The 27,083-nt window shown below is 45.8% G+C and overlaps 1 protein-coding gene across 1 annotated transcript in view; it reads right to left on the reverse strand.

Annotated features, from left to right (window-relative positions):
* Window positions 1–1,596: 1,596 nt before the first annotated feature.
* KCNMB1 (potassium calcium-activated channel subfamily M regulatory beta subunit 1) overlaps window positions 1,597–27,083 on the reverse strand; it is a 64,708-nt gene continuing 39,221 nt past the window's right edge. Inside the window, exons 3-4 of the mRNA XM_056516524.1 lie at window positions 21,554–21,749; window positions 1,597–2,204 (exon numbers count right to left, since the gene is read on the reverse strand). Coding sequence (XP_056372499.1) covers window positions 1,920–2,204; window positions 21,554–21,749 — 481 coding nt within the window. The 3' untranslated portion in view covers window positions 1,597–1,919. The remainder of the gene's footprint in view (window positions 2,205–21,553; window positions 21,750–27,083) is intronic.

The following is a 27,083-nucleotide window of genomic DNA, read 5'->3' on the forward strand; positions in this document are numbered from 1 at the left end:
GTATTGCACCCCCCCCCCCAGTATTTAGATAGGTAGTGCAGCCCCCCATCAGCTAGATAGATATTGCAGCTCTCCAGCAGTTAGATAGGTATTGCAGCCCCCCCAGTAGTTAGATAGGTAGTGCAGCCCCCCCAGTAGTTAGATAGGCAGTGCAGCCCCCCATCAGTTAGATAGACATTGCAGCTCTCCATCAGTTAGATAGGTGTTGCAGCCCCCATTGTTAGATAGATATTGCAGCCCCCCCAGCAGTTAGATAGGTATTGCAGCCCCCCCAGTAGTTAGATAGGTAGTGCAGCCCCCCCATCAGTTAGATAGATATTACAGCTCCCCATCAGTTAGATAGATATTTTAGCCCCCCCCCCCCCAGTAGTTAGATAGGTATTGCAGTGTAAGCACTGCACCGCTGTGATAACAGGAGCAGGGATTACTGATGTTCTCTGCTTCTGTGCTGTACTGTGAGTGATGAAGTGCATGTACTTTTTATGCATCTCCACTCAATTTACTTTCCAAGGGGGAGGTGCCTCTCATTCGAATCTCGTGCCAGCGGTCAACCACAATGCAATATGATCATGTATTTTTACCCTAAGGGTAACAATGGACTCCATGGCCACCATCTTGGGAATATGACATCATAAGCGTGATGATGTGTCTCCCCTATGAAAACAGAGATGCCCTTGTTATGCAATAGTAGTCATTGGGGCTTAAAGGGGAGCAATTCTTAATGGCTATATACTTCTATATACTTCTTCTTTAACTGACTTGAAAACTTTGTGTGAAGATTTATTGATTAGCAACGTCCTCCAAAAATGTAGATTTTTTTCTATGCATAGACCTCAAATATATTTGCATAGCATTTTGAAATCCAAAATATAAACTTTATAAGAATGAAGAATAAGACTTATACGTTTTTATGTTTTAGATTCATTCACAGCCTTCACTTAAAAGAAATACATGTAAAAAATACATACACACCTTCACACATATTATTTTGTCTGCAGGCTTCTTGCAGACCATTTGCTGTTAATTTTAGTGAATTATGCAAATTATAAAGGAAACAATGTGTTAAAAATCCACAATTGTAGATTTTGCTGTAGATCTGCGGTTATAGTAAAATCTGCCATACTGCACATTTATTGCAGAATTCCACTACCCCATTGAAGTCCATGAGGAAAATCTGCAATAATTCTTTAGCATATTTAAAACCAAAATTGACCTGCTATGAAAGTGTTTTATAAACAGTGTGCCTCCAGCTGTTGCAAAACTACATCCCCGTGTGACGTCACCCCCCGCCCCCGCTATACAAGTCTATGGGAGGGAGCGTGACACCCCCTTCCATAGACTTGCATAGCAGGGGCGGGGGGTGACGTCACACGAGGACGGAGTCATGACGTCACCATACTCCGTCCCCGTGGTTGCCACCCAGCTCTTTGTGAGCTGGCACCATGGGGTGCAGCTCAAACAGGTGGGTGGCGAACACAAGATTGTGGGGGTCCCCAGCGATGGGACCCCCGCGGTGAGACATCTTATCCCCTATCCTTTGGATAGGGGATAAGATGTTTCAGGGCCGGTGTACCCCTTTAATTGGGCGTATGGAAAAGACCATTGCCAAAACACTGATGACAGCCAACTCATTCACTCACATTACTTGTTGTATATCATCCATGCGCTCATGTTATTTTAAGAAGATCAGTAACAGGTAAATAAATTGTATAGTATTAACAAAATCAACATAGACTTCTGTATCATCAACAAATTACTTATTTGTGTATTATGTTACAACATATAGATGAGATAGTGCTCAGTCATTTTCTATAGTTTTTATGTGTTTTTGACTGTTATTAGAATTGTGTTAGAAATACCATAAGTATGTAGGGGTAGCATGTACACATGGGCTGCATCATGAGAAACAATTCATAGAATCAGGTATTTGCTCTGTTTACTTGCACAGAAACCATAGCAAAACAGTGACTTATTTTTACAATAATAACAACGAAAAGTCCAACAGTAAACATTGATGTTGGCCAGAAAAAGTATGAAATCATCTTTTGGGGTCCAAACTTCCTCATTAAAATAATGCTCTTCTGTCTCCCCTTTGGATCAAAGTAACAAGTAAATGAAGATGACTTATTGAATTTTCCTTGAATTTCTTGTATATTCATTTCCACTTCTGTATAGTTTTCCTTACAATCAGGAATGTAGGTGCACTAAAAAAATAATAATAAGAGTATCAATACTACTGTGAAATATAAGCACACTGTAAGTAAAAATCAACAACAGAATATTATCCATTCTGAGGCCATGTGATTAACCATGTGATTAAACTTAAAGGGGAACTGTCCATAGCAGGAGCAAATCCCCATAGCAAACCTCTCCTGCTCTGGATAGTTCCTGACATGGACAGAGGTGTCAGCACAGAGCACATCCTGTAGTCCAGAGGAGTTCTGTGTGAGAAGCTGTCGGGTGTGTCTCTTTTGAGCTCCAGACTTCCAGAGAAGCAGCATTTTACATCAAGGCTTTCCCAGGGGTGTGGCAGGCTCCCTGGGAGAGCTTTCCTGCATGGAGCCTCAGGCCTCCATTCCCCGTTCTTCAAGGCTGGCGGGGGTGGAGAGAAAACTGCTACAGCCATTGTTCCAGCCGGAGGCAGAAGATCCAGCAGAGTCTGCAGCAATGCAAGCTCTGCTCCTCCGGCAACGGGTTCCAGCCAGAGATCTGGTGGTGGAAAGAAAACAAGGAGGAAGAGTTTGGAGATGTGGGCTGAAAGAGGCCCCAAAGAATCAAGTGAGACCTACTGCTCCCGCATGGCCGCACGCTTTGCGGAATATGACCGCTGCAGTAAAGAGCTCAGGCTTGCAAGAGAAGATCTGCATGGGACTCAGAGTCTGGCAAACTCTGGGTCCAGGAGAAGCAAGCCTGAGCTGAAGAAAAGGATCACAGCCCTGAAAGCCCAGATTGCCAAGCTGGAGGAGAGGAAGGCAGAGATCCTGGAGGGCAGCGGTCTCCTAAGAGAGAAGCTGGCAAATGATGAAAGGTTTGCCGCCATGAAATCCCCAGGTAAGGTGGAGGTTGAGGTGGATGATGGGGAGAGTAGTGGCGGTGAAGATAGTGAGGATGGCAGTGAAGGAGTTAAGGAGAAGGTAGAGGAAGGAGCGCATGTGGTGGAGGATGCTGTGTCTGTTCCTATGCCCTGTGACACCCAGGACAGCTACATAGAGCCGGCCCAAGTGGCTGACAGTGAGGAGGATGATGTGGAGAGTGAGGCTGGGGGTTTATTGAGGGCAATTGTCATGCAGGAATCCCCAGTCCACCTCCAGAATTTCACCTTCGGTGAAGATCAGTGCGAGGATGGAAAAGTCAGGCGTAAAGCAAAGAAGCAGACGACCCAACAATCTGTGCAGTACATGTTCGTACCTTTCCAGCAGTCTGGGTCAGCTGCAAAGCTGGTTCAGGCTGCTGAGCCCCCCAAACTGCAAGACGCCGTTCCTGTGGTGGGGGGTAGCAAGGGGGGTATAGAATGGCGTCTGAAATGGCTATGGACGCAATAGATATGAAGCCCACCCGTCCTGCCGGTAGGGAAGGGCAGGATGGGCTCATGTTGGGCAACTCTGGCGCTGCTGGGACGCCCCAGGGTGGCGGGGGGCATGTCCAAATGCCAGAGAAGAGCTATGCTGCCGTGTGCTTGGGGGGCGGTTCCCCGAGTGCTGTGGGCACTACCGACGCTGCTGGGTACTCTCCTGTGAGGGGGAGGAGTGTCCGGGCGTCGGAAGCAGAGAAAGGTCGGTCCGTGTGCTCGGGGGGCGGTCCCCCGAGTACTGTGGTTTCTGCGGGCGCTGCAGGGCACTCCGGGGGAGTGTCCGGGCGTCAGTGTCATCAGCAGAGCCTGAGCAGTCGGGCAAGCCTAGTGGTGGCATTGTGGGAGGAGCTGGGGTGCGCCCGGTGGGGCAGCCCCAGACTCAGGTGGTAACATCGCCTATGAAGGAGGAGCCATCAGCGTTGACCCCAGCGGCAGCTAAGCCAGCAAGAAAACCTGTATTAAAAACGGCAGTACTACAGGTCCCAGCCAGCCCAGGATATGTTAGGCAGGAAGTGAGTGCAGGTTGTGAGAATGATGGGGGTGGTAGTGTTGTGATTGGGAGGAGTGCCAGTGGAGTGAATGATGGTGGGAGTAGTGGTGGTGTGAATGCAACATCTGGTATGGATGATGGGAGTTGTGGTGTGAATGGTGCTCCTGGGTCTGGGTCTGGTCCGGCTGCCCCCCCGGCAGTGACTGCTCCTAGGAGCTATGCCAGTGTTGCTGCCGGGGATTCGGTGGGGTCCCCATCTCCGTCTGGCCCCTGGGGTTACTTGCAACAGCGCCTCCTGGAGGCTCTGCGTAGGGGCGACAGGTCGATCCAGGTAGAGGGAAGGGGTGAGGTCGACCTGTCTTTCTGGATAGAGAGGCATGGTTTGGGGGCTTTCCGAGAGCAGAATGGGGAGGTGGTCTGGTCCCTCCCGACACCCGGGCAGGACAATAACCGTAGGAATGTGGTCTGTCTGATTTGGAGGGGCGAGGATGCGTGCCCGCCTCGCGCTAAAGTGGTTGAGCTCCTCCTACAGATAGAATTCAGGGCGAGTGACATCTTTGCCCTGATCCACCCCTACGGTTCGTCTGAGTTTGACGTCAGTTTCGTTCGGCCGGAGGGTCTCGAACTCTTCTGGCCAAACTACGAAGTGGCGAAGAACGAGCCCTGCTGGCGGGATTTTGCTGAAAAGGCGATTTCCCGTCAGAACTCAGTCAAGAAAGTGACAGTTTTGACCCGTAATGAGTCACTTTCTTGTTATGACATCATGACCTGGCTCGGTCGATATGGGGATGTGACGGACATGCCCAAGAAAAATTTGGATGAGCACGGGATCTGGTCCGGGGCCTGGACGTTTTCCGTCAAACTCAAACGTTCAGGTAGTACAGTTGCCCACATTCCGTCAGCCGCCTTCCTTGGACGTGACAGGATCCAGGTCTTCTACCAGGGGCAGCCTAAGGTCTGTCACAGGTGCGGTAGCCCCACCCATTTTAGCGCAGCCTGTACTGTACAGGTCTGTGCTTTGTGTGGTGGGGTGGGTCATCTGGCCGCATCCTGTAGGCAGATCCGGTGCCACCTGTGTGGTGTCCTCGGGCACCCTTTCAGCCGTTGTCCGAGTGCTTTCGCCCGTGCTGTGACTGCTCCGTCCGGGGAGAGCTGTGAAGTTGCCTCGGCTGGGGAGGGTACGAGCAGGGATGGGGGCGCAACAGGGCTAGTGACGAGGATAAAGGGCCCCGCCAAACTAAGGCGGGAGGAAACTCGTAGGAGGAGTAGGGAGCTGGAGAGTGCCCAGGTGACTGGGGTAGCTCTGGCCCCTGGTCCTGAAGCTGGCCCTGTAACCACTGAAGCTCTGGGGGAGAATGTGCTGAATGAGGAGATCAGGAGGCTGCGCAGAGAGGAAGGCAATATGGCCGACCCTTCCGATTCCTCCCACTATGAAAGTGTGGACGAGGAGAGTGGGGAGAGGCAAAAAAAGAAAGACAAGGGCAAAAGGAAAGGGAGAAAGAAGAGGTCGGAGCCCTCTGTTAAGCCTTGTACTACGGGCCAGGTCCAAAACGGAAGCTTGACTGCCCCCCCTCTGATTGACCTGTCAAACCGGTACCTCTTCCTCGATACCATCTCCTCCCCCTCCTTGGAGGGGGAAGGTGAGGGTGGGGTGCCTAGGGTGAGAGAGCCTCTGGGGGGAACTGGGCCCTGTCATGCGGAGGCACCTTCCTCGGAGGGCAGGGCTAGACTGGGGCCGGACGGAGACGGGGACCCCATGGACCAATCAGAGTCTAACAAAAGGTCGAAAAGTGGTCCTGCCCTTTCCTCTTCTTCAGGGGATGAGGGGGCAAAAAAGAAGGGGAAGCAGAAGTAAAGGTGTGGCCGTCTAACTCAATCACCAATGATGGCGGCACTCACCCCATTGACGCTGGCATCTATTAACTGTGCCAGTATAAAGTCGGATACGGCTAGATTCGCAGCCTTCGATTTTCTCGGCCGTGTTGAAGCCGACATTTTCCTTTTACAGGAGACCAGGTTGCCAGATCTAGCCTCTCTGGTGAAAGCCAGAAGAGTGTGGAGGCGCGGGCCCTCCCACTGGTCTCTTGCGGCTGAGCCGTATAGTGGGGTGGCGGTCCTTTTTACCGCTCCGGTTGAATGCAGACGGGTTATTGAGTTAGAAATGGGGAGGTGCCTGATCTTAGATGTCCTCATGAAGGGACAGGAGCTCCGGCTCATAAACATCTATGCCCCACAAACAAAACTGGGCCGTAAAAATCTCTTTATGAGGATTAAGCCCTTCCTTTTTACTAGCCGGCTGGTGATCTTTGAAGGGGACTTCAATAATGTCACAAGGTCCCAAGATAGGAGAGGCTCCAACGGTCCACTGGATTGCGATAGTGTGGCCCTTAATAATATAGTTAGGGAGGCTCTCCTAAAGGATGCCCACATCCGGAGCCCCTCAGGCCACGCGGGTTTCACCTATCATCAAGGTAGTCGCAGGTCTAGGATAGACAGGTTTTATTTAAAGGAGGAAGCCGTCTCTTCCGCAGTGTCCGTGGTTGAGGTGGAATTCTCTGATCACTGTATGATTTTGTTTTCCTTGAATGTTTTAGAGACCCCCCAGATGGGTAAAGGTTATTGGAAGCTGAATTCGTCCCTCCTGGAGGAAGCGGAGATAAGACAGTCCTTTGAGGATTTTCTTCAGAGTCAGGTACCTTTACTGGGCCTTTGTAGTAGTAAGTCAGAGTGGTGGGAGATATTCAAGAAGCGGGTTGCGGGGTTCTTCCGCCAGCTCTCGAGCCTCAGGTCCCTGAATAAGTATCGCCTGTATCAGGGTCTGAGGAGGAAACTCGAGCTTCTTGTCTCGACTGGAGGTAGTCGTGATGATATCTCCAGAGTGAAGTCCTTGCTGATGAGGTGTCAGTACGATAGGCACGCATCTTTGGTTTTTGAGAGGGATTACGGGAAGTACCGCTCGCCCGACCCTTACAAGAACTGCAAGATGTCAGTGAGTAGTAAAGTAGTCTCAGGACTGGTTGATAGTACAGGATCTCTGAATCGGTCCAGATCAGGGATCCTGGAGGTCGTCAGATCCTTCTACTCACACCTCTTGGGGAGGAAGGATCTAGATCGAGACAGGATGTCGGTTTTCCTGGCTGAAACCATTCCTGAGCCAGGGGTAGACCCCTCTCTTGATGTTTTGGCAGAAGATATCAGGGAAGAGGAAGTGAGACAGGCGATCGAGGGGCTCGCCCCCAAGAAGTCACCAGGTCCAGATGGCTTAACATCCGAGTGGTATAAGAGTTTAAGGAGTCTTTAGCTCCCCTCTTGACCAAGGTATTCAATGAATGTCTCTCCTCGGACACTCTGCCAAAGTCAATGAGGAGGTCAGCCCTGATTCTTCTCTCAAAAGGTAAAGATCCTAGCCGTGTTGAGAATTGGAGGCCCATAGCTCTTCTCAATACGGACAGGAAGCTTCTGGCCAAGATACTGTTTAATCGGCTGGTGAAGTTTGCACCCCGGCTCCTTTCGGGGGCTCAGCACTGCTCTGTTCCAGGCCGAAGCACCTTAAGTGCTGTCCTCAGTGTCAGGGAGGCAGTGGAGCGGAGTAGTGCGGGTCTCTGGAAGGGGTACTTGCTGTCCTTGGATCAGGCCAAAGCATTTGATCGGGTGAACCACGAGTACCTCTGGTCCGTCCTCCTGAGATATGGCTTACCGAGTACTTTTGTGAATTGGTTTAAGATCTTGTATGCCGGGGCAGAGAGTTTCCCACTGGTGAACGGGTGGTCTGGCCGCTCTTTTGAGGTGGGGTCCGGAGTCCGTCAGGGTTGTCCTTTGAGCCCGCTTTTATACGTGTTCTCGATTGATCCCTTCGTCCGGAGAGTAGATCGTGGGCCGTTGGCGGGAGTTGGGATGAGTCTGGTGGAGCTGGATGTCACCCAGAGAGTGGTGGCGTACGCTTATGATGTCACTATTTTCGTCTCCTCGAGGGAGGAGGTCGATGTGGTGATGTCAGAGGTGGAGCGCTACTCGGAGGCATCCGGGTCCAAGATCAACCGGGAAAAGTGTGAAAGTCTCTGGCTGGGAGGGGGGATCCCACATTTGATCTCCCGGACACCCTCCCAGAGCCCCAAGAGTCAGCAAAAATTCTGGGCATCACATTCGGCCAGGATGATTATCCCACCAAAAACTGGGACGGTAAGCTCCATGATGCCACTCAGAGGGTGAACCAGTGGAAGGGTTGGTCTATGACTCTCAGGGAAAGGGTACAACTGATCAAATCATACCTGCTCCCCTTGTTTATCTATCTGGGCAGTGTATGTATCTTGCCAGAGGCTTACTACACTAGGGTCTACAGCCTGTTTTTCCAACTGTTATGGGGGAACAGGTTGAACCTAGTCAAGAGGGAGGTTACGTACCGTACGAGGAGACTAGGGGGTTTATCTATGGTAAACCCTGTGGTGTTCTTAACAAACACCTTCTTGAAAGCTAAAATTTCGAACCTCTGGAAAGAGAGGGCTTCTCCGTGGGTACTCTCCTGCAGGGAATGGTTTCGGCCTTTCTTCCAGGAATGGGAGAGAGGAGGGCAAGTGAAGGACCTCCGTACGCCCCATGGATATCTTCCGGCTTACGCTACCCCGACTCTGAAGGCGTTACGTCGGTGGGGTCTGGGAGTGTGGGAGATCAGGACCCAGTCAAGGCAGTTCCTTGACAAACGGGTTCTGTTGACCCACTTCCAGAAGCCTCTGGCGCTCAGGGACTGCCCAGGTCGGGATCTGAGGGTGGGGTTGTATCTTTTAAACTTGAAAAGAATCCCCCAGAAGTTTTGGGACTTGGCCTGGCGCTGCTTTCAGGGGAAGCTAGGTGTAAGGGACAACCTGAAGTACAGGAACTCTGATGACCGGGGGTGTCCCCGAGAAGAGTGTGTGGACACGCTGGAAAGCATGGACCACTTCCTGCTTCATTGTCCCTTTAACGTAGGGGTCTACAACCGGGTGGGCGCTTCCATTGGCTGGAGTCAGCTTGCCGGCCCTACCTATCCGGAGTGGGCTTATGGGGCATTCAGGACCCTCGGTGGCCGAGATCGGGGCACTTTATTTTTAGTTAGCTTAGTGGTTAAGTATCACACGTGGAATGCACGGTGTTTAGTGTCAACCCAGCAGAAAGTCCTCTCCGAGGTGGAGGTCTGTAGGAACATCACCGGTGACCTCGGGAAGATCAGGTCTTTGGAGTATGGCAGTCTTGGCACCAGTAGGGCTTCTCTCCTATGGAGAGGGTTTTCTTTTGATGTGCCCTAGGTACTAGACCTTTTTGGTAGAGTACCTTTATTTTGGTTAAGGACAGGCATACAGGGATAGAGATAGGGTGATAGTAGGGTCAGTTTGATGAAGGGATAGAATTAGGGAGAATAGTAGGGGGAGTTAGGGAAAGAGTTTAAATTTCTTCAGTGTATCAGATCTGCCATCCTTCTCCCTGGTGGTGGGCTGTTGCATGTGCACCATAGCTTTTTGTTTTGTTTTCAGCTGATATGGTATGAAGGGCTTACAGGCACTGAACTTGGGCCTAAATTGGGTTGTGGTCTTGTATGTAAGTTTGTATTTAGTTGGTTGGTTGGAGTGCTAGGTGGGGAGGGGGTATTTGTGGGTGTTTTAAATTTTTTTTATTTTTTTTTTCTCTCTTTCTTCCTTAAGGGATCTGACATGGGTCAGTTAAGGACTGGACTTAAGAACTGTACGAACGGTTATGGACTGACCCATGTACAGGAGGGGTGGTGTGGGAGAGGGCACAGTTTTTGTGTAGGATTTATTTTTGGGTTTTTGTAGGTATTTTTGTGAGGCACATTTATTATATTTGTATGTATGCTGTGCTATGTATATTGTTTTATATTATTGTTTTATTTTATTTATTTGTTGGTATATTGTGTCATGTATTTTGTTTTATATGGTTGCATTAGCCATAAGAAAAGGGCAGTCGGACCAGTTGTAGTTATGTAGTATTATTATTGTATATAGGTGTTTTTTGTCTGTGTATATATAACTTTTATTTAAGAAGCAGAGGTGTGCTTTTAATTTTTATTTATTTATTTATTTATTTATTTATTTTTTTTGATAAGCCAAGTTGTGCTGTTGTTATTTTCATTCTCAATATATGCGTGTGTGTGTCTTTGTTAGTTTTGGAGATTATGCGTGTGTTATGTTTTCTGTTGCTTTATTTATTTATTTATTTATTTTCCCAAGTATGGATGATTTTGAGTTATAGCCAGGTGGTGCTGAATTTTATGTTGGTTTATTTATTTCATTTAATTAGCCAAGTTGTGCTAATTTATTTATTTATTTTTTTTTTTTTCTGTTATGTGTGTGAGTGTGAATTTCATAGTTTGCTTAGGTGTATAGGTATAGTATAGTTGTAGTTTGGTATATTTTAGAATTTATTAAAGCTGGGCTGGCCGGTTAGGCAGGGTTTTATTTTATTTTACATTTCTGTTGTAGCTGGTTAAGCTTGTTTTGTGTTCTTGTTTTTTGGAATTGTTTTGTATTTTTATAATAAAAAAGAGTGTCAGCAGAGAGCAATGTGGTCAGACAGAAACAAATAACTCAACTTCCTCTGGAGCATACAGCGCTGATAAGTTCTGAAAGGAATAAGATTTTTTAATAGAAGTAATTTTCAAATCTATTTAACTTTCTGGAACTATTTGAAACAGCCATAGGACACAGTTACAAGAAAAAGTAAACTCAACTGATGAACTCAGCTTAGCTAAACAAATACCACACAAACAGTTAAGCTGTTCCCATCTTTTGTTAAACACATTGGGGGAGATTTATCAAAACCTGTTCAGAGGAAAAGTTGCCCAGTTGCCCATAGCAACTTCTTTCATATCTTTTATTATGGTAGTTAAAGATAACAATGACTAACAATTATTTGTGATTTATTAATGAACTACCATCATTAATTACTTGGATCATACTCTATATTTCTTCCATCTTTCATTTTCTATATACCTTGAGGACTGGTTATTTAGTTGAATTATTCAACTATACCAATATTTTCCTGTTAATAAATATTCCCCATTGAGAAAACACCCACAGTTGCTGGGACTGCTCAGTAACAGAACCAAGCATGAGACTGGCAGTGAACACATCATGGCATGCAGCATGTTTCCCGAAATCAGGGATTGTCGTGCTGTTGGGTGGTATAGGTACCTGCTATGCACAAGAAGGACAAAAAAAATTCCGTGTAATTTTTCATTGTTTTAGGGTCTATTCACACGTACAGTACTCTGCGCAGATTTTTTTTTAAATTAAATTATTACATTTTTATTAAATTTTTATTACAACTTCCACATACAAAATATCATCAAAAAAAATTCTCCGCAGATTTGATGCGCAGGATTTCAAGCTGTGTTCATTCAGTTTACATTGAAATGTGCAGCAGCAGGGTTAAAATATTTTATCCTTAACCCCTTAAGGACCACAGGTTTTTCCGTTTTTGCACCTTCATTTTTTCCTCCTCACCTTTTAAAAATCATAACCACTTCAATTTTGCACCTAAAAATCCATATGATGGCTTATTTTTTGCGCCACCAATTCTAATTTGCAGGGACATCAGTCATTTTACCCAACAATCTACGGCGAAACGTGAAAAAAAATCATTGTGCAAAGAAATTGAAGAAAAAATGCCATTTTGTAACTTTTGGGGGCTTCCGTTTCTACGCAGTACATTTTTCGTTTAAAATTACACCTTCTCTTTATTCTGTAGGTCCATACGATTAAAATGATACCCTACTTATTTAAGTTTGATTTTGTCGTACTTCTGGAAAAAATCATAACTACATGCATGAAAATGTATACGTTTAAAATTGTCATTTTCTGACCCCTATAACTTTTTTATTTTTCTGCGTATAGGGCGGTACGAGGGCTAATCTTTTGCGACGTGATCGTAAGTTTTTATCGTTACCATTTTTGTATTGATTGAAATTTTTGATCGCTTTTTATTCATTTTTTTTATGATATAAAAAGGGACCAAAAATACGCTATTTTGGACTTTGGAATTTTTTTACGCGTAGGCCATTGACCGTGCGGTTTAATTAATGATATATTTACACGTCCATGGTCCTTAAGAGGTTAAGTCCCAAATTTTTAAACCCTTCTTAAACAGTACACAATTTACATCGGCCAGACTCATTAATTAATGCTCAACCCCATCTTTCCCCCATTAACCGTCTATAAGACCACACTCTAACTTCCGAGGAGGTTCTGGATGGGGTCTGGTAAGTCCACTCTGATATTGAATGTAATTCAGTGTTGCATCTTATTGTGATACATATGCCACACAAACTTTTTTTGATTTTTTTATTTTATAATGATGTTCATTATTTGTTGTTTTTGTTTTGTCGGAGTTATAACTGGATCAGTTATATTATCTCGACTAACTTATTCAGTACTTTAATGACAAGCTAGCATTTAAAGATGAGCCCAGCGTTGACACATCCCAGCATAGGGATGATTTCTGTTATAGTCGCCTTGACCCAACGTAATAAGACGACATGTCAAGAAGTATGTTATTTTGTATTATTAGCATTCCATATCGAGACCTTTGAACTTGTTTACATTCATCTTGCTCCCTTTGTAACAATTTATCTATGTGTGTTATAGCAAGATGTTCCTTTTGTTTCCTTTCTTATATTGTTAAAACACCAATAAAAATCTTATTGAAAAGAAATCTGCAGCAGAAAATCCTGCAAATCAAATCTGTGCATCAAATCTGCGCAGAATACTGTACATGTGAATAGACACGGGGTCCTCAAACTACGGCCGGCGGGCCACATGCGGCCCGCGGAGTGCATTTACCCGGCCCGCTGGTTGTTTTTGCCTTAGGACATCCCTGTGTTCCGAAAGATGCTTTCGGAACACAAGGATGCCTCTGTGAAGTCCCTGCGGCCTGCGTTTACTTTAAAAACGCGGGGACCGCTGGGAGCAGGTGCACGCAGCGACATCACTGACGTCCCATGCGTGCGCCCATGGCAACCGAGCGCGGAGCAGCGGAGAAGAAGAAGCAAGGACACGCACGCTGGTAGTAGGTAAGTGTTTACCAGCGGTGCGTTCCTTCGGTGTTCTGACCACCGATCCTCCGGTCCTGCTATGGCCGGAGCGGTGGTCGGAAGACTGAAATGGGGCAGTACACAGGCATACAGCCTCCAGCCATACTTTATGGCTGGAGGCTGTATGCCTGTGGGGGACTATACTGCCAACGTAATTTGGGGGACTATACTGCCAGCCTAATGTGGGGGAACATACTGCCCCTAATGTGGGGGAACATACTGCCAGCCTAATGTGGGGGAAAATACTACACCTAATGTGGGGGAACATACTGCACCTAATGTGGGGGAACATACTGTCAGCCTAATGTGGGGGACTATACTGCACCTAATGTGGGGGAACTTTACTGCACCTAATGTGGGGGAACTACACTGCACCTAATGTGGGGGAACTATACTGCACCTAATGTGGGGGAACTATACTGCCAGCCTAATGTGGGGGACTATACTGCACCTAATGTGGGGGACTATATTGCACCTAATGTGGGGGAACTATGCTGCCAGCCTAATGTGGGGGATTATACTGCCAGACTAATATGGGGGACTATATTGCACCTAATGTGGGGGAACTATACTGCCAGCCTAATGTGGGGGACTATATTGCACCTAATGTGGGGGAACTATACTGCCAGCCTAATATGGGGGACTATATTGCACCTAATGTGGGGGAACTATACTGCCAGCCTAATGTGGGGGGACTATATTGCACCTAATGTGGGGGAACTATACTGCCAGCCTAATGTGGGGGACTATATTACACCTAATGTGGGGGAACTATACTGCCAACGTAATTTGGGGGACTATACTGCCAGCCTAATGTGGGGGAACTAAACTGCCAGACTAATGTGGGGGACTATATTGCACCTAATGTGGGGGAACTATACTGCCAACGTAATTTGGGGGACTATACTGCCAGCCTAATGTGGGGGACTATACTGCACCTAATGTGGGGGACTATATTGCACCTAATGTGGGGGAACATACTGCCAACGTAATGTGGGGGACTATATTGCACCTAATGTGGGGGAACTATACTGCCAGTCTAATGTGGGGGACTATATTGCACCTAATGTGGGGAACTATACTGCCAACATAATGTGGGGGACTATATTGCACCTAATGTGGGAGAACTATACTGCCAGTCTAATGTGGGGGACTATATTGCACCTAATGTGTGGGAACATACTGCAAGCCTAATGTGGGGGACTATATTGCACCTAATGTGGGGGAACTACAACCTAATGTGGGTGAACTATACAGCACCTAATGTGGGGGGGAACTACTACCTAATGTGGGGGAATTGTACTGCACCTAATGTGGGGAACTGTACTGCACCTAATGTGGGGGAATTGTACTGCACCTAATGTGGGGGAATTGTACTGCACCTAATGTGGGGGAATTGTACTGCACCTAATGTGGGGGGACTGTACTGCCAACCCTAATGTGGGGGAACTGTATTGCCAACACTAATGTGGGGGAACTACAACCTAATGTGGGGGGATCTATACTGCCAACCTAATTTGGGGGGGGGGAACTGTGCTGTGTACTTAAAGTGGTAGTCCACTAATAAGATATATAAGTGTGCATAGGAATTTATTCATGTTTTGTTATCTATAGTCCGGCCCTCCAACGGTCTGAGGGACCATGAACTGGCCCCCCGTTTAAAAAGTTTGAGGACCCCTGGAATAGACCATTAATCTGAGTCAAAGCTAGAACCAGTTCTGTACAGTATGTCATGTCACATACATTTATGGATAACAGCCAATCACTACTACCTGCTGGAGGGCGAAGACCAATTACAGGAGGCTGGGATGCCGAGAGTTGGACCTCCACTGATCTCACATTTAAGGCCTATTCTGAGGCCTCAAACACATTTTATTGATTTAATGGTGACCTAGACCATCACCATGCATAACAATATGTCGGCCAAAATCCTACCCTTGTTTAGTCTAAACCCTACAGCCGATGGCTGTCGGGCATGCTGGGAGTTGTAGTTTTGCAACATCTGGAGGTCCGCAGGTTGAAGACCACTGCCCTACAGGTTTGACCACTGTAGAGGCAGCAAAGATGGTTATATTTTTGGACCTTGTGTTGATAAAGGCACTATTTAAGCTAGCCAAGCAAAAGGGCCTACTGTAGCTCATATATCCTGTACCACAGCCTTATGTACTAAAACGATATAGCTGTGGCCAAGACACATTTAAAAACAATTCATAGGTTATTATATTAGAAAGAAATTAATATGAACATTAAGGACGCTGTTTTCTAAGGGAATCTGACACCAGGGTGAATCTGTTTCTAACGCTGCTTCTAATATGTAATTTCTTGTTTTGTGCAATGTCGGTGGGCCGCTGCTGAATGTGCAATGCTTTCTCCTGACCACATCGGCCGCTATCACCACTCCAGTCATGCAGTTGGAATAAAGCAGGGAGAAATATTCATGACAAGGGTAGTGATATCGCTGGAGCGAGCAGGCCGGAGAAAACATTGCATATACAGCAGCCGCCCACCTACATTGCACAGAACATGGAATATAATTATTAGCAACCAGACCAATATTTCCAGAAAGGCTGCTCCAATATTCACTGGTAAGCAGTGTTAGAAACAAGGTGACCCGAACTATGTACCTGTATATTCATGTTAGTGTGGGTGAACAGTTTTTCGTTTCTTTTTTAAAGCAGGGGGTTTTACTTTTTATTAAGGGAGGGACTTTTTATACATTTTCTTAGATATACACATTTTAAGTCCCTATAGGGATATGCACTTCTTATATCTTCCTGGTATTACCACCCTGCAGGTGGCCATCACAGCTCACCCATGGGTGGTGACCCAGCTTTTCTGGTCTCCTAACCCCTTAATGACAATGGACGTAAATGTACGTCATGGTGACGTGGTACTTAACGCACCATGACGTACATTTACAGTGCATAGTGAAAGTATTCAGCCCGCTTGAACTTTTCGACCTTTTGCCACATTTCAGGCTTCAAACAAAAATATAAAACTGTAATTTTTTGTGAAGAATCAACAACAAGTGGGACAAAATCATGAAGTGGAATGAAATTTATTGGATATTTCAAACTTTGTTAACAAATAAAAAACTGAAAAATTGGGTGTGCAAAATTATTCAGCCCCTTTACTTTCAGTGCAGCAAACTCTCTCCAGAAGTTCAGTGAGGATCTCTGAATGATCCAGTGTTGACCTAAATGACTAATAATGATAAAAAGAATCCACCTTTGTGTAATCAAGTCTCCGTATAAATGCACCTGCACTGTGATAGTCTCAGAGGTCCGTTTAAAGAGCAGAGAGCATCATGAAGAACAAGGAACACACCAGGAAGGTCCGAGATACTGTTGTGGAGAAGTTTAAAGCCGGATTTGGATACAAAAGATTTCACAAGCTTTAAACATCCCAAGGAGCACTGTGCAAGCGATAATTTTGAAATGGAAGGAGTATCAGACCACTGCAAATCTACGAAGACCTGGCCGTCCCTCTAAACTTTCAGCTCATACAAGGAGAAGACTGATCAGAGATGCAGCCAAGAGGCCCATGATCACACTTGATGAACTGCAGAGATCTACAGCTGAGGTGGGAGACTCTGTCCATAGGACAACAATCAGTCAAATACTGCACAAATATGGCCTTTACGGAAGAGTGGCAAGAAGAAAGCCATTTCTTAAAGATATCCATAAAAAGTGTCGTTTAAAGTTTGCCACAAGCCACCTGGGAGACGCACCAAAGGTGCTCTGGTCAGATGAAACCAAAATCAAACTTTTTGGCAACAATGCAAAATGTTATGTTTGGCGTAAAAGCAACACAGCTCATCACCCCACTGTCAAAGATGGCGGTGGCAGCATCATGATTTGGGCCTGCTTTTCTTCAGCAGGGACAGGGAAGATGGTTAAAATTGATGGGAAGATGGATGGAGCCAAATACAGGACCATTCTGGAAGAAAACCTGATGGAGTCTGCAAAAGACCTGAGACTGGGACGGAGATTTGTCTTCCAACAAGACAATGATCCAAAACATAATGCAAACTCTACAATGGAATGGTTCACAAATAAACATATCCAGGTGTTAGAATGGCCAAGGCAAAGTCCAGACCTGAATCCAATCGAGAATCTGTGGAAAGAACTGAAAATTGCTGTTCACAAACGCTCTCCATCCAACCTCACCGAGCTCGAGCTGTTTTTGCAAGGAGGAATGGGCAAAAATTTCAGATACATACCCCAAGCAACTTACAGCTGTAATCGCAGCAAAAGGTGGTACTACAAAGTATTAACTTAACCTCCCTAGCGGTACGATTCCGTCTGGAAATTTGTACCAAAAGCGGTACAATTTTTTGCATTGAAATTCCACATCTCCCCCCGTCACATTCCCCCTCCCTTGTCACATTTCCCCCCCATATCACATTCCCCCCCCCTGTCACATTCCCTCCCCCCTTGTTGCATTCTCCCCCCCTGTCACATTCATCCCCCCTGTCACATTCTCCCCCCTTGTTACACTCTCCCCCCGTCACATTCATCCCCCCTGTCACATCCCCCCCCTTGTTACATTCTCCCCCCCCCTTGTTACATTCTCCCCCCTCCATGTTACATTCCACTCCCCCCCTGTCACATCCCCCCTTTGTCACATTCCTCCCCCCTGTCACATCCCCCCCTTGTCACATTGTCCCCTCTGTCACATTCCCCCCTCTGTCACATTCCCCCCTATGTCACATTACCCCCCCTTGTCACATTCCCCCCCCCCTTGTTACATTCTCCCCTGTGTCACATTCCCCCCTCTGTCACCTTTTCTTGTCCTGCAGCAGTACACACTAGGTTTGCCGGCAGATTTCAAACCTAGTGTATTTGCTGCAGAACAAGCCCTTTCCCCTTCAGCCAATCACAGGCTTTACACCACTGCGGCCTGTGATTGGCTGAAAAGGGAAAGGTCCTGTAAGATGAATAGAGCAGTGAACAGAGCGCATGGAGGGGAACGACATCTGCAGGGACCGGGATTAGGTGAGCAAAAGTTTTTTTTTATTTTCTTCCTTCTTACTTTTACACTTAGTTCAGGGTTTTTCTACCAGGGGGCCTCCAGCTGTTGTGAAACTACTGCTCCCAGCATGCCCGGACAGCCTTTAGCTGTCCGGGCATGCTGAGAGTTGTAGTTTTGCAACATCTGGAGGCCCCCTGGTTGAGAAACACTGACTTTTAGTATATGTCTTTACCTGCTCTGGTCGGCCCCCGCCACGGGAGCCGACCCGAGCAGATAATCACATATTTTCCCGGGGGCTGCATCACTACATCGCAAAAAGCAAAAATCGCGATTTGATTGCTTTTGTGATATACTGTGCAGCCCGCACAGCAACTCTGCAATTCTACCCCGAGCGTGACTCGGGGTTACCGCTTCTAGCAGCGAAAATTAACCCCGAGTCACGCTCGGGAATACCGCTAGGCTGGTTAAGGGGGCTGAATAATTTTGGAGGCAAAATTTTTCAGTTTTTTATTTTTTTAAAAAGTTTGAAATATCCAATAAATTTCGTTCCACTTCATGATTGTGTCCCACTTGTTGATTCTTCACAAAAAATTACAGTTTTATATCTTTATGTTTGAAGCCTGAAATGTGGCAAAAGGTCAAAAAGTTCAAGGGGGCCGAATACTTTCACTATGCACTGTACACGCCGCCATGATCGCGAGCACCGGAGCGGTGCTCGCGTCATGCCCGGCAGGTCCCGGCTGCTATCAACAGACAGGGACCCGCCAGTAATGGCGGACATCCGCAATCGTGCGGATGTCCGCCATTTACCCCTCAGATGCAGTGATCAATACAGATCACGACATCTTCCGATCATCCAGCATGGCAGCCGGAGGTCCCCTCACCTGGCTCCGGCCGTCTCCCGGGGTCTTCTGCTCTGGTCTGAGATCGAGCAGACCAGAGCAGAAGATCACCGATAATACTGATCAGTGCTATGTCCTATATATGTCAAGATGCAAGAAAAAGACCTTTGTTGTCCTGGTGCTGCCCGTTCGTTCATCAGTATGGGAGAAAGAAGGCTAAGAGTAGATCTCAAGTAAAATTTAAGCTTTATTGCTTAAAATAGAAAATAATAAAAATGTGGATGATGCGTTTCGAGGGGGGCTCCCCTCTTCCTCAGATCATTGATCTGAGGAAGAGGGGAGACCCCCTCGAAACGCTTCATCCACATTTTTATTATTTTCTATTTTAAGCAATAAAGCTTTAAATTTTACTTGAGATCTACTCTTAGCCTTCTTTCTCCCATACTGATGACCGAACGGGCAGCGCCATGACAACAAAGGTCTTTTTCTTGCATCTGGACATATTCTTCTGGACAAGCATCTGCTTGTTTCCTGGGACCTCCCGGCACAGCAGCTCTGTGGACATCAGTGAGTACCCCAATACGGGGTGATATGCGCTTTTACTAATACTATCTGGTGAGCACCCACCTATATGACCTGTGGGTTTCCCCCACAATATCTATCTCTCTATATACAAAGGGTAATACGCAAGGCGCCATTTTCGTTTTTTTTCTTTCTTTTCTCATGTCCTATATATAGCACTGAACAGTATTAGCAATCAACTAATTGTTATGAATAGTTCCCTATGGGGACATAACAATTGTAAAAAAAAAAAAGTAAAAATATGTAAAATAAAAAAGTAAAAAAATATGAAAAATCCCCTACCCCAATAAAAAAGTAAAACGTTTGTTTTATCCATTTTACCCCCCAAAAAGCGTAAAAAAATTATTAATACACATATTTGGTATCAGCGCGTGCGTAAAAGTCTGAACTATTAAAATATATTGTCAATTGTCCCATACGGTGAATGGCGTAAACGTAAAAAAAAATTAGAAAAGTCTAAAATTGCTCCTTTTTTGTCACATTTTATTCCCAAAAAAATGTATAAAAAATTTATAAAAAGTAAAAGCTAAGCAAAAGTGGTACTAATAAAAACTACAGATCATGGTACAAAAAATGAGTCCTCATATCGCCCCATATACGGAAAAATGAGAAAGTTATAGGTGGTCAAAATAGGGCAATTTCAAACATACTAATTTTGTTAAAATGGTTTTAGATTTTTTTTTTAAGCGGTACAATTTTCAATTTTCCCACATAAATAATATTTGTTTGGTTGCGCCGTACATTTTAATAAGTAAAATAAGTGATGTCATTACAAAGTACGATTGGTGACACAAAAAACAAGCCCTCATATGGGTCTGCGGATAGAAATATAAAAGAGTTATGATTTTTAGAAGGCGAGGAGGAAAAAACTAAAATGCAAAAATAAAATTGGTCTGGTCCTTAAGGCCAAAATGGGCCTGGTCCTTAAGGGGCTAAAGAAGCTGTCTGGTGCAGCAGCCAAGTTTCAGACATGAAGTGAAGTAACTTATGTCACACTAGGACTCTGCAATTCAGTAGCCTTAAAAAGCTGGGGAAGTACTGTAAGCCTGGCACTAAGACTTCTGAATATTTGTTAATCTAATACGGCTGCTGCACCAGACAGATAATCTCTTCAGGAGATTGGAAAAGCTGGTTGACAGGCAGTACATAAAGCTTGGGGAGTATCATGGAGCCCTGCACTGTGTACTGCCTCTCACCCAGCTTTCCCAGTCTCCTGAAGCCCCAGCCTTGATGGCTGCTCATTCCCCGTAACTGAGTGCCTTTTCCCTGCCTCCATCATTCTGCAGCCTCTTGTAGGTAGTAGCAGCCCCCCTGTAGGTAATAACAACCCTCCTTTTAGTGGCAGTAGCCCTTCTCCCCAAACATTTAGGAGCATTTAAGTTTTAATTTCTGGTTCTTTGTAAGGGATGTATGTAAGGCAAAAGGCTACAAGTCACATCTGAAATAAAGATCACATCCTGTTACCATAAACTCTCCCCCAATACAGTCTAACACGAACTTCATCTTTGTGGAATTTAAAGGGGTTGTGCGCTGCCCTGACTTTTGGAGCTCCGCTCACAGCGTCCGGAAGTTGATTACTCCGAACGCTGTGTGCGGGCTTCCGTGTTCGCAGCCGTCGGGCGTCCCCTCGCGATGTCTCGTCCACCCCCTCGTGATGTCTCACCTGCCCCCTCAACGAAAGTCTATGGGAAGGGGGCGTGACAGCCCACACACAGCGTTCGGAGTAATGAACCTCTGGACGCTGTCAGCGGAGCTCCGAAAGTCAGGGCAGCGCACAACCCCTTTAAGAGGGTTTATTTTTGAGTGAAGAGAGACAAAGGCCTTTGCTTCAAAAGTTTTGATTTCCCTAAGAAAGAGGACACTTAGGATATTTAATGTAGCAGATAAACTAGATCCTCCAGTTCTTTTATAAATATGTTTAATGGTTGCTTCACATATTACTTGTTGGAATGATAACTATATACTAACTACCTGTTTACTAGAAGGCAGACAAATAAAACGTTGGTTCATATTACCTTATTATTCCATTCTGGAGATTCCTCGGTGTGATATAGCATAAATATATCTTCTGAATAATTCATATTTACCAATACCTCCAGACAGGGGTATTTTAATATACTTTCGAGCTTTGTGTTAGAATTATGAACACAGTTGGCTGTTTCTTTGAAAGTAGCTTGAACAAGGGTACACTTAGTTTCTTCAGTCCACACACTGTGAAAACAAGTATCAAATTAGCTTTGTTATTAATGATGTAAGGCACTGATGTATAGAAGACAGCTCAGGTAACACAGGCTATACCTTTATTGTATAACATACCATTGGTGTAACCAGTGCAGCTGCTAAAGGAGCCCAATGGGTATGGGGAATCACTGCCACCTTAACAAAAGTCTCTCAGCAGCATAAACCTAGTGGCAGGGACACTTATCTTTCCCCCAGTGATTTGGTTTTGATAAAAATGAATCTCATTACCTTGGACTACAATAACTGGCAGCTTTCTGTCTATGCACAGTAGTAACAGAAATCTGCTATTATGTATGGTGGTGCAAAGGTAAGCTGAGATGATCTATGCCCAAAAAATGATAGGTGACCATGAAGGCATACAGTACTGCATAATTGGTGCCCAGAACATACAGGAGCAAGGAGTACATTCACATGTGCATATTTTCGCTGCAAATTTGCTGCTGCAGATTTTGCTGCCCATTAACTTCAATGGGTAGTAAAATCTGCTACAGCAAATGTGCAGCAGATCTGCAACAGAAAATACACACATGTGAGCGCACCCTTAGTCCCTTTGTAACTAGTGCCACACCCCTTTATTTTGAAATTTGAAGGAGGTCCTGGAAATCGGTTTCCACCACATTGCTCCTTGCACTTGAACACTCGGCACTTTTGTTTTTGAGCATTTATGTTTTTTGTGATTTATCACTTTTGTTGAGTGTTAACATGTTTTTTTCAGGATTTTTTGTCCATAATCAATATAAGGCTGTTTCCACTTGTTTTTTTTTCTGCCAGTTTTTGGAAAACTGCCACTGCAGTTTTTGAGCAAAAGCCAGAAGTGTTAAAAGTTTCTGACCACTTATAAAATGTGTTCAATGTGCTGCCCATTGTGTTGGATTGTCAATGCAACCCTCTTCTCCCACTCTTCACACACTGATAGCAACACCACAGGAGAAATGCTAGCACAGGCTTCCAGTATCCGTAGTTTCAGGTGCTGCACATCTCGGATCTTCACAGCATAGACAATTGCCTTCAGATGACCCCAAAGATAACAGTCTAAGGGGGTGAGATCGGGAGACCTTGGGGGCCATTCAACTGAAGCACGATGACCAAGCCACTTTCCAGGAAACTGTTCATCTAGGAATGCTCGTACCTGACACCCATAATGTGGTGGTGCACCATCTTGCTGGAAAAACTCAGGGAATGTGCCAGCTTCAGTGCATAAAGAGGGGAACACATCATCATGTAGCAATTTCGCATATCCAGTGGCCTACATGATGATGTGTTAAGTTAAAACCAAGCACATCGGGGCGTGGCTTGGTTGCCGGACTAGATGGCTGTGTGAATACAGAGCTCCTGCTGTGACACCGGGGAAATAAGCATTTTTCAACTGCCAGCGACTTCAATCTTAACTCTGTGGCTGTCTCAGCCCTCATGGCGACTCTGGGCAGGAAAAGAAACTTCCATAAAGGAGGTATACAGACTCTAATATTAGCTATTTTCACTCTGAGGGCTCAGCCCGCACTCAGACCCAAGACGGAGGCAGAAGAAGCATGGAGGGGGAGACGGCTCGAAGGCTATGCGGAGCTCTTACCAGTCGCTTCCTTCCACTAAGGTTAACCAGTCATTATTGTTCGAGATGCCGCAGCACTGGAGCTCACCACCACCTACCTGTCTTGAAGCTGTGATGCGACCGAGCAGAGAAGCAGCGCTGGAGACACATGCTGATGACTCCTCGCAGGCCTGCGATACGTGGAGCGCCGCTGCTGAGGACATTCCGACATCTCCACAGGTTAGTCCTCAGAAGCAGAGACCCCGTCTGGTTGCCCCAGACGGGGACCTAGTGACTCCTCAGACCCCTGCTCCAGAGACTGATAATGATAGGTTCTCATCTCTGAAAACTAATGATACTGCTGTCTCTGACACCATGCTTAAAGAAATGCTGCAGGCCCTGCATAGCTCTTTGCAGACGGACTTTAGCAAGCTGTTAAACCCACTGCAAGCCTCTACCTCTATCTTGGAGCAGAAAATGTGCCACACTGAGACTAAATTTACCTCCTTCGCAGAAGCCCACAATGAGTTGCAAGATGCCCATAATGCCTTAGATGAGAAGGTTGATTCCCTGCACGACAAAATGATTGATTCATAGGACTGCAATAGGCGCAATAATGTGAAGTTCAGGGGCATACCTGAAAACGTACCTGGGTCCCAGCTTGTTAAATATGTGAAGCAGCTTACCAAACAACTGCTCCCTGATTTGGAAGATTACGAGTATAGCATAGATAGGGCCCACAGGTTAGCCAAGCCGAGGTCCCTTCCGGATGAATTGCCAAGAGACGTCCTTGCTAGGTTCACATTTTTCAAACCAAGGACCTACTTTTACAATACTCTCGAAAAACACACGGTTCTTGCTGATCCCTATGAAGATATTAAACTCTTTGCAGACCTCTCTGCAGCTACGCTGCAAGCTAGGCATAGTTTTGGCCCTCTGACTGAAACTCTCCGCAACCTAGGTGTTCCCTACAGATGGGGTATCCCTGCGAAGATTTTGATCAACAGACAGGGTAAAGTCCATGCCTTGCTGAATGCTGAAATGGGACTATCCATCCTCAAAGATTGGGGTATGCTGCCTGATCAAGATGAGCTTCCATCTCCTCGTTCCGGTTCTCCCATCAGAAAAGATCCAGAGTGACTTTCTTTCCAGTACTATGATTACATGTTACCCTCTTAGAATGTCAACTTAACCCGGTGGAATGGCTGATAGCAATTCCCTTGACCAGTTTGTGACTTTACTTTCCACACCCACTGTACTGGTGTCTATAACATCTATACACTGCACTTTTCTATTACTATTTGCCTATCTTGATTTCATGCCAATACTTTGCTGATCTGTTTTTCTTTTTTAGCCTTAACCCTTTTATTTGTATTTGCTGTTCTAACGCTCCTTCTTTTGTGGTTTTAGTAGGAGCAATTGTGTGACATCCCCGTCTGTGGCTCACAGAGCCAAGTCGGGTTTTTAACTACCAACTTTGCAAGCCCAGTGTGTGTCGACTTCTTCACTGAATCACAGGTTAGTGTGTGTCACCCCTGATTGAACCACTAGATGCTTGGTCAGACTTACACTATACTCCCCCTCCTGGTCACCTCCACATTTCTCCTAGCGGCTATCATGAGCATTCGCCTACTTTACATGAATGTTAACGGGCTTAATAGCCCACAAAAAAGATACTTCATGTGGCCTGAAGTGGAGAGACGAGATGCTATGCTATTGTGCCTTCAGGAGACACATATCTCCTCTAAAAAATTCCCTACTTTACATCACAGGAGGTTCTCAACCATAGTGTCCTCTACCTTGGACAAGAAAAAGAGAGGCATCCTAGTTGCCTTTAGAGATGATCTGGCAGTCTCTGTCTCCAAACAGATTATAGATCCTCACAGACGATTTATCATCTTACTGTGCTGCATTAATCATGTCCCTTATACCATTGTGAATATTTACGCTCCTAACAGTAAACAGAGTAGATTCCTAAAGAAAGTGTTTAACTTGATTACAGAGGTCCGAATGGGAGAGGTTATCTTGTGTGGTGACTTTAACTCGGTGCCTAATCCATCTATGGACCTCTCCAAAATAGGTGGTAGGCGTTCTTTCTGTCTGGGAGACACCCTTGCTAGATATGATTACTTTGATGCTTGCCGTATGTCTCATATGTCAAAGCGAGATTATACCTATATTTCCCCTCGATTCCACACATACTCGAGGATTGATTTGATTCTGATATCAAGGGGTCTCCTAGATAGACTTGAACACTCAGAGATTGGGGAGCTGACGTGGTCGGACCACGCTCCTACACTCCTCTCACTCACAGACTCTACGCCCCTGCATAGCGACTTCGTTTGGAGAGCGAATTCTCATATTATGGCCCATTCTTCTCATAGCAAAGTAATATAGAGCTCCCTTCTGGAGTGCTTTTGCCTCAACCAATCCCCTGATATCACCCCGACGACTTTGTGGCTGGCCTATAAGGCAGTCATAAGGGGCGATTTTATTCGCCTTGGATCTACGCTCAAAAAGCAGAGAGCCAGAGACTTACAAGAAGCGCTAGATGAGGTCGCTGTGCTGGAAGCTCTCCATAAATCGAATCCCAGCTCTGATATTTTCTCTCGACTAGTGTCTGCCCGTACGAAACTGCGCCAACTTCTCTTATACCGGTTTGAAAAAGACCTACGTAAATCTAGATTCAAATTCTATACCCAGAACAATAAGCCCGGTTCCTTACTTGCTAAGACACTCAAACCCTCAGCGAGGAAAAGTAGAATAGCATCCATGGTCCACCCTACCACTAAAAAAACCATATTGTCGCCCAGAGAAATTGCTAATGCCTTTAGAGACTACTACAAAAACCTATATAATATGCATCTTGACCCCCAGACAATGCAGCCGACTAAATTCTCCATTGAGTCCTTCCTTCAGTCTGTTTCCCTACCTCGGCTCTCCGACTCCGCAATGCAAGCACTTAATTCTACTATCTCCCTGCAAGTAGTTGTGACAGCCATTAAATCATTACCCTCCCATAAAGCCCCTGGACCTGACGGACTCCCTAATGAGTATTTCAAAAGATATTCTGACATCCTTACACCTCACTTGATGACTGTGTTTAACTTGGCTATGACCACGGGCTCCCTCCCCCAAGAGATGCTGACAGCTTTAATAACTACTATCCCCAAATCTGGTAAACCCCCAGACGATACCTCTAATTACAGGCCTATTTCCTCACTCAATGGAGACGTCAAGGTTTACGCTAAAATCTTGGCGTCTAGACTCATGCCCTTGCTCCCCTCTCTCATTGATGCCGACCAAGTTGGCTTTATAGCAGGACGACAAGGTCCCGATAACACCAGAAGAATCCTATCCCTTCTACAACACTGTGAACATCTTCATTCCCCTGCAGCTCTCTTAACCCTCGATGCTGAAAAAGCATTTGACAGAGTGAACTGGCAGTATGCTTTTTCCACCTTGGAGGCCTTTGGCTTTTCCGGCACCATTCTTACCGCAATTAAAGCGTTATACTCCAATCCAGCTGCTATGATTTTTGCAAATGGAGCGTTATCCGGCCAGTTCACTCTGTCAAATGGTACACGGCAGGGATGTCCATTCTCCCCACTACTTTTTGTCCTTTCTGTAGAACCCCTTGCCCAGGCAATAAGAGCCCATTCCGCCATTCACGGAATTTCTGTGGGTAGAAGGGATCATAAAGTGGCACTGTTCGCGGATGACATTATTCTGACTTTGACAGACGTCTTGACTTCCCTTCCCCCCCTTTTTGCCCT

This window comes from Hyla sarda, chromosome 4, assembly GCF_029499605.1.
Source record: "Hyla sarda isolate aHylSar1 chromosome 4, aHylSar1.hap1, whole genome shotgun sequence".
NCBI classification, from domain to species: Eukaryota; Metazoa; Chordata; class Amphibia; order Anura; family Hylidae; genus Hyla; species Hyla sarda.